This window comes from Oryctolagus cuniculus, chromosome 4, assembly GCF_964237555.1.
Source record: "Oryctolagus cuniculus chromosome 4, mOryCun1.1, whole genome shotgun sequence".
Lineage (NCBI taxonomy): Eukaryota > Metazoa > Chordata > Mammalia > Lagomorpha > Leporidae > Oryctolagus > Oryctolagus cuniculus.
In genome coordinates, this window is record NC_091435.1 from 43,773,353 (window position 1) to 43,786,733 (window position 13,381).

Consider the following 13,381-nt stretch of genomic DNA (forward strand, 5'->3'; position numbering starts at 1 on the left):
AATGTCATTGAAGTATCTTTTATACACAAAATCCAAAAAATATAAAAGATAATTTTCAGGATACATGATTATGCTATTTTATAGTTCAAAACTTTATATGAACTGAAATTATATTTTATTAAATGATATATTTTATATTACACTATTCTCACTTGTGCCTTGTATCTGTATCTTTTCAAAGTTTACCATATTCCATGATTCAGAGTTAGAGCACAAACAGCTATCTATGTAGCTCTTTTAAATAAAGAACTCTATATTCAATTCAGCAATGCAATCATCTTAATTTCTGTAGAGAATTAAGGAGAAAAAGACTATTAACAAAGAGGCACTTTGAATAATAGTCAATAGAATTTTATGGTAGCAGAGTTTATATATGTATTGCACAATCCTAAAGAAAAATGATGTCATTTTTATATATGTATATATGTATGTATACACACACACACTATCCACTTTAAATAATTAGCAAGAAACAATAAATCAGACATTTAATTTGAGTTGGTAAATTTTATTTCATTTAGAATTAGAGAACACAGCATGAAAACAAGATTGAAGTCCTAGTATTTTCTCATTTGATAACTTTTCTCATAATCTTTATCTCTCTGTGTCAGTTGTACTTTATGTATGTATATTAAAGGCATGTATTTGAAGAAATTCGTATCTTAAACTAATATGTATAATGGTATTATGTGTACTATATTATATAGTAACAATATATATTAACATATTTTATATTAATACTAGATATATGTTATATATAATAGAATTTTGTTTCCTTCTACCTTTTCATTTAATTTGCTTCTACAAATGCTATTGGGAATTTTAATTGAAGTTATTTAATATTTAAAAGTATATTTTAGTTCATTGTTATTTGCTACTTTACTATATCAACCTCCAAAGACTATTGGCTGGAGCAAATCTGTATGCGTAATTTTCCTCCTTTTTAGATTTAGACTGAATTTTTTTTCTCAGGGACTTCAATTTTCAGTAGGTATGTCCGACCCAGTCAATTTTTTTTGATTCTGCAAGATTGATTGTTGTACACTAAGCATTATATTCCTAACCCTGTCTTCAGAGGAGCCCTACCATCTGTATGTTCCTTTCCAGAATATTTCCTCCTGGTTGACATCTCAATTTAGAATTCAGTTCCGTGATTGAGCTTCTCTGTGAACCAGACTGTGATTGTGGTCATAAATTTCTTTTCTCTGAAAGGATGCCTCTCAAATGTTCATCAGTTAGCAGGTAAAGCTAGTCAGTTCTAGGTCTTGCTCACTCACCCTGAAAACAGTATTCTAGAAAGATAAAATGACTTTATGCACACATGATAATGAACAGGTAAGCCTATTTCAAAGTTACCAAAAGTTTTCTAAAAACCTCTTATTTTCTTATATTGTCCTGAAAGATACACAATTTTATCTTAAAAATATTTCATTTACTGTTGATTCTTCCATAATACCATTATTGAAAATATCTTTGTATAGAAAAAAAGTAACCTGATAAATGTGGACAATTCATCAAGTTCACATTGTTCCTTAAGAAATAATACATGTTCGTTCAATTAAATATTGTTTGAATGTTTAAGAAAACCTCAAACATTTTGGGCATTTAATATAGAGGTATTTTGAAAAAAAATATATCTTTTTTAACTTTTATTTAGTAAATATAAATTTCCAAAGTACAGTTTATGGATTACAATGGCTCCCCCCCCCCATAACTTCCCTCCCATCTCCGACTCCCTCTCCCATTCCATTCACATCAAGATTCATTTTTCAATTATCTTTATATACAGAAGATCGATTTAGTATATTTTAAGTGAAGATTTCATCACTTTGCACCCACACAGAAAAACAAAGTGCAAAATACTGTTTCAGTACTAGTTATAGCATTACTTCACATTGGAGAACACATTAAGGACAGATCCCACATGAGAAGTAAGTACACAGTGACTCCTGTTGTTGACTTAACAATTTAACACTCTTGTTTATGGTGTCAGTAATCTCCCTAGGCTCTAGCCTTGAGTTTCCAAAGCTATGAAAGCCTTTTGAGTTCGCCGGCTAAGATCTTATTCTGACAGGGTCATAGTCAAAGTGGAAGTTCTCTCCTCCCTTCAGAGAAAGGTACCTCCTTCTTTGATGGCCCCGTTCTTTCCACTGGGATCTCACTTGCAGAGATCTTTCATTTAGGTTGCTTGTTTTGTTTTGTTTTGTTTTGTTTTACCAGAGTGTCTTAGCTTTCCATGCCTAAAATACTCTCATGGGCTCTTCAGCCAGATCCGAATGCCTTAAGGGCTGATTCTGAGGCCAGAGTGCTATTTAGGACATCTGCCATTCTATGAGTCTGCTGTGTATCCCGCTTCCCATGATGGATCGTTCTCTCCCTTTTTGATTCTATCAGTTAGTATTCACAGACACTAGTCTTATTTGTGTGATCCCTTTGACTCTTAGACCTATCAGTATGATCAATTGTAAACTGAAATTGATCACTTGGACTGGTGAGATGGCATTGGTACATGCCACCTTGATGGGATTGAATTGGAATCCCCTGGCACATTTCTAACTCCACCATTTGGGGCAAGTCCGATTGAGCATGTCCCAAATTGTACATCTCCTCCCTCTCTTATTCCCACTCTTATATTTAACAGGGATCACTTTTCAGTTAAATTTAAACACCTAAGAATAATTGTGTGTTAATTACAGAGTTCAACCAATAGTACTAGAACAAAAAAAAATACTAAAAGGATAAAGTATTAAATTGTACATCAACAGTCAGAACAAGAGCTGTTCAAGTCACTATTTCTCATAGTGTCCATTTCACTTCAACAGGTTTCCCCTTTGGTGCTCAGTTAGCTGTTGCCAATCAGGGAGAACATATGATATTTGTCCCTTTGGGACTGGCTTAATTCACTCAGCATAATGTTTTCCAGATTTCTCCATTTTGTAGCAAATGACCAGATTTCATTGTTTTTGACTGCTGTATAGTATTTGGGATTGCATCAAATTGGGAAGTTTCTGTACTTCAAAAGAAACAGTCAGGAAAGTGAAGGGGCAGCCGACAGAATGGGAAAAAATATTTACAAATTATGCAACAGATAAAGGGTTGATAACCAGAATCTACAAAGAAATCAAGAAACTCCACAAGATCTAAACAAACAACCCACTTAAGAGATGGGCCAAGGACCTCAATAGACATTTTTCAAAAGAGGAAATCCAAATGGCCAACAGGCACATGAAAAAATGTTCAAGATCACTAGCAATCAGGGAAATGCAAATCAGAACCACAATGAGGTTTCACCTCACCCCGGTTAGAATGGCTCACATGCAGAAATCTACCAACAATAGATGCTGGAGAGGATGTGGGGGAAAAAGGGACACTAACCCACTGTTGGTGGGAATGCAAACTGGTTAAGCCACTATGGAAGTCGGTCTGGAGATTCCTCAGAAACCTGAATATAACCCTACCATTCAACTCAGCCATCCCACTCCTTGGAATTTACCCAAAGGAAATTAAACTGGCAAACACAAAAGCTGTCTGCACCTTAATGTTTATTGCAGCTCAATTCACAATAGCTAAGACCTGGAACCAACCCAAATGCCCATCAACAGTAGACTGGATAAAGAAATTATGGGACATGTACTCTGTAGAATACAAAATATATCTTAATATTTTTATTTCAGGTATCTATTGTTATTATGAAGCTAAATATCATCACATTTATTTTAGTTTAGTCAGTCTTGGGTAAAATCAAGTCTGCATTTGTTTTGCATTTTTGCCAGGACGATATGCACATAAACAATCTAGGAATCAAATAATTGACTTTGTGTCAACACAAGTTAAAAAACATTGGAATTATTATTTTTTAAATATTTTATTTATTTGAGAGGTAGAGTTACAGACAGTGAGAGGGAGAGACAGAGAGAGAGGTTCTCCCTCCAGTGGCTCACTCCCCAGATGGCCGCAACAGTGCAAGCTGCACTGATATGAAGTCAGGAGCCAGGTGCCTCCTCTCAGACTCCCATGCAGGTGCAGGGGCCCAAGGACCTGGGCCATCCTCCACTGCTTTCCCAGGCCATAGCAGAGAGCTGGATGAGAAAAGAGGCAGCTGGGACTAGAACTGGCCCCCATATGTGATGCTGACACCACAGGTGGAGGATTAACCTACTGCGCCATGGGGCCAGCCCCTTGCGTTATTATTTTAAATCAGATAATGTTTTAAAACATCTGAAAGTAGTACAACCACTAGCCAAGTACATAAAGTAGTGAAAAACAAAGTTTCATAGGATTTAATAATCTTCTATGAATACTAGAATTTGCAAAAAATACAAATTTTGAGTTTATGAGTAATACAACAGTCATTAAAAAAGTAAAGAAATCTAATTTGTGTGAAGGGAATAGCTATGCTGGGAATAATAGAAAAAGCTAAAGTACAATCATACAAAAACATTTTTGGAAGGGAGAAGAAAGCATTGATGTTTTATTTTACCTATATCACACATTTATCCTGGGTCAGCACTGCTCCTGATAATCAAGAATTAACTCTAATTATGAATCCCATTATAGACACAGCAAATGGTAGTTTTGATTAAATGTTATGTACAATAAAATGTTATGTACTTAATTGGGTCAGCTATTCACAATCACTGTGTAGGACAATTAGAATCAATCCAACAGTTCCTCTGTAGGTTCTCTGGTCTGTAATGAGTGGCCTAGAGAACCATTATCCCATTCTGGAAAAGAAAAAGAGGTGAAATTTCTACAGGAGGATTATGATTCTCTGGTCAGGAGCTGTGGGAGCCACTGTAAATCTGAAAGAGCCTTTTGTCATGAATCTGAAGCCAACCAAGAACTAGGGCCAAGCTTTGGGTACACAAGAGTTTCTGCTCCTAGAGTTGGTAGCAGAATGGGCCACGCACAATGGCCATAGTGAACTGTGGGATCTGGTCTACAGGATTGTTAAGTGTTGAAGCTGCCAGTTTGGCACTGTTACTCTCTGATATCAGAAGGAGAAAGCCCTTCCAACCTTTCCTGGCCTTGCAAGACCCACTGCTCGCCAACTTTGTCTCTTCCCTGCTTTGGTCTGGCAGTTGCAATGGAAAACACAGGTCTCCAAAGTGCTTCCCGTCTCTATGGAAACTGGCAAACAGCACCAGACTGATGGCCATGCACCACCGTGGCAGGGCAGAGGGGTGGCACAAGAGGCACAGACCAGGTGTTGTTCTCTAAAAAGGAGAGCTGAATCCTGAAAGAATGAACTAAAATCGAAGAAAAATAAAATTATATTCTGTAGCCCAGGAAAGTTTTTCGAGCAAACCTAGAAGCTAGAGTGAAATGCTTGGGGGAAATGAGTAGAGAATTTGAAGTATGTGAATGAACAGAGGAGCACTCCAAAAGTGGAAACATTTTGTCCTTCATTATCACTTAATTTTTTCTCTAATTTCCTTTCTCACATGATAGAGCATTCCTCTCCTTTCTTTTTAGAATTTTAAGCCTGTATTAATGACATTTGTGCTTTTCAATCCAATAGGCTTTAGTATGCAATATGTGTTTCAGCTACACAACTACTGAGCCACAGCTTTCACATTAGAAGGTTATTTGTTTAGAATGCCTTCAGTAATTCAGTGGAAGTAATAGCATGCTGTGTGTGCATTTAGATATATTTTTAGACTCTAATTTAGCCAACAAGAATGAACTTGAACTTTCTAAGATGAAGGTTCTTTGTATAAATACCCCAAGTCATTTGATGGAAAAGGAGAGAGGGAGAGAGAAAGGGAAAAAAGGAGGGAGAGAGAGGGAAGGAGAGAAAAGGAGAGTGGGGGGGGGAGGGAGGGAGGGAGAGAAGAGGAGAGGAGAGGAGAGGAGAGGAGAGGAGAGGAGAGAAGAGAAGAGAAGAGAAGAGAAGAGAAGAGAAGAGAAGAGAAGAGAAGAGACGAGACGAGACTGAGAAAAAAACATAAGGAAATAGTAGATTAGCTTTGTACTTTATTTAAAAATGTGTTGCTCATTGCTGTCATTTCATATTGAGCTTTGTAGTTAAGAAACATTAACTTATTTTGTATTTACTGATCCATTCGGCATATGTGATTTCACAAGAAAGATATAAGAGTCTTATGAGAACAGGCTTTTGAACTGAAATGAGGTTCTTTATGAACACAAAAATATTAGGAAATATACCAAAATCTTATGTGCGCTATATATATATTGACACAGGTGTCAATATCTCTGTTGAATGAAATACTTCTGTAGATTAATTTGACACTTTCCAATAAGTATTCATACTCACATCCAAAAATAAAGGCTCAAAATACATAGCATTATTTATCTCATGAGACTTTTTTTTTAAAAAGTGTATCTTAAATCCTCTTCATATCTTGTTTTTATTTGTTCCCCTTCCCTGTTTTGGAGTCTCCTTTTTCCTTACAGAGAACTTTGCTTATTTTCAGGAAGAAAATGTAATGAGAAATCCTCAGTTCCTGTTAAATAGCCCACAAAATATATTTATTTACCCTGAAAAATTATTCACTGTAACGCACTCCCTTTCATATGTGCAAAGCCTCAACTTCTGCCTGCCTGTCCAGATATCTGTCAGATATCTTGGTTGCAAGCATTCAAGTGCAGTGTGCAGTGATCTACTGTTGTGGCCCACATTTAATCCTAGCACAAGAGAGATGGAGGAAACCATCACTTTTGCTCATCAACCATTCAGGAGATAGCAAGGCTTGAATGATGCTATTTGTAGAAGCAAAGCTATGCTTTGAGACCAGTGCTAAAACATGCATCCTCACCTGCCTGCTGTCTTTCAACAATACTACTGGTTTTAAAGATCTGTGCTCAGTACTTTGCTTATTGCTTCTCTCTCTCTCTACCAGCGCATCACAGGCTATCACCAAGGATACAGTGACTATAATCTTAGAATTTGCTTCTGTATGTTCTATGTGATAGTGTACTAGGTTCTTCAGTGGTCAGACAGTGACAGTGTGCACACAATGTGGGAGGGAAGCACATTTCTTAACTAACTGGGGTCAGTAGGCATTGAGAATCAGTTCACTTGATTTTGAACTTGGTAATTTTTAACAAATACAAGGAAAAGCTCAAATCATTGTTTCCCTAATTACATGACAGATGGAAATATTGAAGGAATAATGGCAACTGCTCAGTCTGCTATTTAAAGACAGGGCCAGGGGAGCTATCATTTCAGGATATTGAATTATCACTCTTCATTAAAATGTCTTTCATGGCAATAAATTAGCAGATTATTTCTGTATAACTAGTGAAAGTAGCCTAAGTAATTTTCAACCACTGGCTAGTTAGAACAAAGCAAACTTGGCAGGCTAAACAAAAGCTAGCAATTCAAGATCACTGTCCATAGAATTGAGGGGAAAAAAGACTTCCTATTTGAAGGAATTTAATTGGAGGAATGGTGAGTTGGGGCAAGTACTAAAACTGTTTGCAGTGGGACCTGATACATCAATAATGACTTTCAGTGGTGTGTTATAAATATTTAATGTGCTCCATAGGGAAAGTCACTAACTGGTAGTGTTTGCCAATTTCCATGGTGAAAATACTCCCTCAGTGATCAATTTCAACCTACCAACTGTATGTCACTGAGCAGGAAGTAGGAAGAGTTACATTCAGTTGATTGTGAGGAGCTGGTTGAGTCAGCTCTATCACATCTTTCCTTCTCTTAAATTTCAAATGGTCCTTTCCTTGTTAATAAAAGACATAAAAGCTCTCAATACATCTCTGTTGTTAAGCAGGTGAAGTTTGACTGCAGACTTCACGGGTTCAAAACCTGACTCTTCTACTTTCTAGCTCTGTGTGTGTATCTTTGGGCACATAATTTAATGTCTCTGTGTGTCAGTTCCCTCATCTTTAAGGTAGAGATGTTGGGAAGGTTGTCATAAATATTAACACCATTTATACAGAAAAATACTTAGAATAGTGGCCAGTTGCCAGCACACTGTGAATGCTTGATTAAGGTTAGCGCAATTAGTCTTACTCACATGGGTATAACTGGTTTAGTGATGGCTGAGGGTTGAGATTATACAGGAAAGGCACTATTAAAATTAATGCAAACGCAAGAAAAATTAGATCAGGAAGGGAAGATCAAACAGTCTCAGAATCACAGAAAGCCATTAAGTAGCACTTTTCCCTAATCTTTAAGAAATATTATTGTATACTGTTTACTTCCCATACTGAGATATGATTTTGCACAATTCCATCATTTAATCTTCCATATTAAGGCTGAAATGGGTGTTATCACTATCTGTTTTTGTTCATCATCTTTTATATCTTCTTAAATGCACTGTGTATTTCAAGTATAGTTTAAAAGAGAGGCTTAAGTCAATATATTAATGTAGTATTAAGGGTTTTATGATTTAATTTCCTATATTTTCTTCTTGGTGAACAATAGTACCTATTTCTGCCCTTCCCTTATGGCCATGGACAGATGCAACAGGCTTCAGTTACTTTGCATTTTCTGCTGTTAAAATTTCCCCTACAAATGCCAACCTCTATTCTAAGAAGGTGCATTCACTGTGAAAAAACAACACCTATTGAAAACTTCAATTTGATGCAGTAAGTTAAACAATGTAACCAATCCAAAATATGAGGAAATAAACCCAAGGAAGGGAGAAGGAAAATGATGAGTCTGGGTTGTTGGGAAAAAAAAGCCAGCTGATGAAATTCCAGATGGAAGCTGCATTTTCTTTAAATCCCGCTGTATGCTATTTAAGTAAGAGTGATTCCTCTGAAACTTAAGATAGTGGTTATTTTAGTCAAGGCCAGGATTATTTCTAAAGAAGGTCTCATTGATTCAACCAGTGCATTTTAGAAGTTCTGGTTGATAGAACATAAGACCAGTCTTTGTCACATATAGGGTTTTTCCTCACCAACTTACTCTTCATTAAAATTTCTGACTGCTTTGCAGTTCCTTAGTATATTACTCTTCCTCTATACACTCTTAAATGTTGATTCATACAAGGCAAGACACATAGTAGGCCCTCCACAATATCTGCAAATCCATTCATGTTGAATTCTTAACTTGGTGGCATACTAATAAGGCTGAATCAAAAACTGAGTCATTTTCTTGGAATGGCTCTTGAAATTGAGTAGAGACCTTGAGCCATGAGAAGTTAAAAGAGAAAAATAGCAGCTAACTTGATGCACTCTTCAGGTTACAACCAGAAGTAAAAGGCAGTTCAAATCTCTGAGAAGAAGTTTGACTGCCTACAACATAGGTTTTTGAATTGATTTTGCCAACCACATATCCTAAGGGTATTTAGGATTAGTAGATTCTCCACATGAGTTTGCTCTCCGCTGGGAAAAACTAAATTATTTGACTGCAGGGATTTTAGGCTGCAAGTTCCAGGGAATTGAAGTCATACTACTTTAAAGTCAAAATCCACAAGGGGAGAAGATGGAGTGAAGCTGTCCTAATCTAGTAGAAAGACAAGATACAGATAGATAGATATAGATATAGATATAGATGTATAGATATAAATATATATAGATACACACACATATATATATAAGGCATTTGAAAGTTTCTAATGCATATGACACTTTTCTTTAGCTAATAAGGAAAAATCGAAATAGCTATTGAAATTAAATTCTCAATAGGATAGTATAGTTAAGGGTAGTTAATATTGACATACTCTCTGGTTTGATTTAACAATTTTAAAGTTTCATTGTTAAAATGATTACTCAATTTTTTCATTGCTGTCTAATTCACATTTAAACACATAGTGATGAAGCTATTATGACCCAGCAGCCTTTGTGGAAAGATAAGAATAAAAATGTTGAACTTTCAGAACAAACTCCAAATGGTTCATTGACTTTGTTTCACCATGGAAAAATGACTTAACCTCCCAGTGTCAGTTTGCCCATCTGTGAAATGAGAAGGATAATATTTTCTTAGGGGGATGTTTTGAAAATTATTTTGCAAATGTGGTGGGTGAAATTGCTGCAAGCATCAGTGCTTTTTTTCCACTTCTTCAAAAAAAGCAGATAGCATTATATTTATGTCCCAGTTGATAGTCAAAATGCCATCTGGGTTGAACTATGTATATTTCTTAGTAATTGTGTGCTTCTTATTATCTAAAGAATTGCCCTCAGATTGTTCAATGTTTGCAATTTATCAACAACAGGGAATCTGAGAAAGTGTCCTAAAACTATTCTAAACTTTATATTTATGTGCTGTTAATCTGTGATAATTATTCCTTCATTCTGTCTTAGCTCATGTTTTGTCTGGTGGTTTTTTTTTTTTTTTTTTTTTTTTTTTTTTTCCTCACCTCACTTCACAAGATTGATAGTTTCTCCATGTTTCCCTGCTAGAGGTCACCTCTGAGCTGAAGGCAAAACACATCCACTCTGGTTCCTGTTGACTTTCAAGTCAACTATCAAAGAATTTATTCCAGACATCTCCTAACCTCAATTTTGAAACTCCACCCTAAAGATTACAGAGAGATATCCTGGGGGGTTGCCATAGTGACACTAAGAGGTTGGCATTGAGAAGACAAAACTACTGATATCAGATTTTTATACTTGATAGGCTTAATTATATAACATGGTCATGAACCTCAGTGCTTGTGTCATTTAGGTCTGGAGAGAAATTTTCCCCTTCAGGCTCTTCTGTCTCTTATGGTGCCAATCAACAGGCTTCTTGGTAATAAGATTCTTTATGCCAATAGCTCCTGCACTACCTCAAGTGGTGCTTGTAGTAATGATAGAATCATTACAAAACTAAAGAAGAAAAGAGAAATATACTTCACGGGTGTGATTAAGCCATCCTAATGTTCTTGCATATGTAAATCAGCCTTGATTTAATGAACTACCTTGCTCACGTAATAGTATTTTAACCTGGCTCTAGAAAGCCATTTTTATCCATGTTGATCATTGTTATCAGGCTTGGCAGAGCTTACCTCCAGATCATCTTTCTGTAGTGAAATTTGTGCACTCTGTTTCCACATGCATGAATTTTGCTTTTAACTATGATAAGTGTACTTGTTAAGTAAATTTATTACCTGACTTACCTAAATAAATTAGTATGATGCTTAGAAGGTAGAAAACTTGATAATGTACTAATAATATCCAAATTTACAAGGGTTAGTTAAGATATGCAATTCCCTGATTATAAAGAAAATATATATTCATTGGAGAAAGGAAACAAGAATAGTATTTGCATCTCTTGGACTAGGGTGATCATTTTAATGTTTTGATGGGTGTTAGACAAGACAAATGCTTTTTAAAGGATAGTTGCATTATCTTGTACAACACATTTTGTATTTCTAAAAACAGCTGTATCTACAAGAAAGCTTAGTGAAATGGGAGTCTCCTTTTTATTTCCTTAATCAGAAATTGAATATAGCATTCTGGTGCCCATGTTTCTTAGACTTTATTCAGATAAATATTTTATGTGTTTCCTCTGCTGCTGTAGAGTTTAGTTCATCCAACATTACTTCACAAGACCAAGCATAATTATTATTATCATGTTTCATAGAAGTCTTCATATGTGCTTATAAGGAAAAAGGTTTTCTGGAATGTATAAGGGAGTTTAAAGGGCCCCACTGTATGCCAATACTGATTGTTCTCTGATTAAAAGTTTTCAATTATTTTTCTTTCTTTTGTAATATATTGTTCTATTGCTGTTTGGTTGGTTTATATTTTATTTTGAGTGAGAATTTAAGCTCAATGAAGATCTTGGGAAGTTAATCATTTTACAACTTTCATTTAATCAACGTTTTCTTTAACCTCCTTTTTAGGTAGCCAAGGGCAGTTTCCACTAACACAGAATGTAACAGTTGTTGAAGGCGGAACTGCAATTTTGACCTGCAGAGTTGATCAAAATGATAACACCTCCCTCCAGTGGTCAAATCCAGCTCAACAGACTCTTTACTTCGATGACAAGAAAGGTGAATACATTTTCTTTTAAATGTTTTAATCATATTCTGAAATATGATTATAATGAATTTATTTTTCTGAGATGATTCAAATTATTCCTTTTGATTACCAAAGTGCTACTGCTTGTATTTAAACATGTTAAATATTAAATACTTTGAAGTAATAAACACTAAAGATCACCTATGTCAACTTTTTAATAAAATAAACAGTTTTAATTCTGTTTCAAAAATATTTTTTTTCTTTTTTTTTTTTTTAACTTTTATTTAATGCATATAAATTTCCAAAGTACGACTTATGGATTACAATGGCTTCCCCCCCATACCGTCCCTCCCACCCACAACCCTTCCCTTTCCCACTCCCTCTCCCCTTCCATTCACATCAAGATTCATTTTCGATTATCTTAATATACAGAAGATCAGCTTAGTATACATTAAGTATGGATTTCAACAGTTTGCTCCCACACAGAAACATAAAGTGAAAAATAATAGATGATTTTTTTAAATGATGATGAAATAAGAGCAGACCTATTGTCATGTTTAATCCCAGTGAGAGTCAAGTTGGGAATTGATAATTTCTTTTTTTTTTTTTTTTTTTTTTTTTACAGAGGATCAGTTTAGTATGCATTAAGTAAGGATTTCAACAGTTTGCACCTCCATAGAAACACAAAGTGAAATATATTGTTTGAGTACTCGTTATAGCATTAAATCTCAATGTACAGCACATTAAGGATAGAGATCCTACATGAGGAGTAAGTGCACAGTGACTCCTGTTGTTGACTTTACCAATTGACACTCCTGTCTATGGCATCAGTAATCTCCCCATGCTCCAGTCATGAGTTTCCAAGGCTATGGAAGCCCTCTGAGTTCTCCGACTCTTATCTTGTTTAGACAAGGTCATAGTCAAAGTGGAGGTTCTCTCCTCCCTTCAGAGAAAGGTACCTCCTTCTTTGATGACCTGTTCTTTCCACTGGGATCTCACTCGCAGAGATCTTTTGCCAGAGTGTCTTGGCTTTCCATGCCTGAAATACTCTCATGAGCTTTTCAGCCAGCTCCGAATGCCTTTAGGGCTGATTCTGAGGCCAGAGTGCTATTTAGGACATCTGCCATTCTATGAGTCTGCTGAGTATCTCACTTCCCATGTTGGATCACTCTCCCCTTTATTTACTCCATCAGTTAGCGTTAGCAGGTACTAGACTTGTCTATGTGCTCCCTTTGACTCCCAGTCCCTTCACCATGACCAACTGTGAACTGAAACTGATCACCTGGAACAGTGAGATGGCATTGGTACATGCCACCTCGATGGGATTGAATTGGAATCCCCTGGTATGCTTCCAACTCCACCACTTGGGGCAAGTCAGCCTGAGCATGTCCCAAATTATACATCTCTTCCCTCTCCCATTCCCACCACCATGTTCAACAGGGAGCACATTTCAGTTAATTTTCAACACTTAAGAATAACTGTGCATCAATTACAGATCTAAACCAGT

General features: G+C 36.0%; 1 protein-coding gene across 5 annotated transcripts in view; it reads left to right on the forward strand.

Annotated features, from left to right (window-relative positions):
- The window catches only part of CADM2 (cell adhesion molecule 2), a 1,119,939-nt gene that overhangs the window by 868,115 nt on the left and 238,443 nt on the right, over positions 1-13,381 (forward strand). For all 5 annotated transcript variants that reach the window (XM_051859417.2, XM_051859415.2, XM_008267104.4 and 2 more), the window contains one exon: positions 11,757-11,906. In XM_051859417.2, coding sequence (XP_051715377.1) covers positions 11,757-11,906 — 150 coding nt within the window. The remainder of the gene's footprint in view (positions 1-11,756; positions 11,907-13,381) is intronic.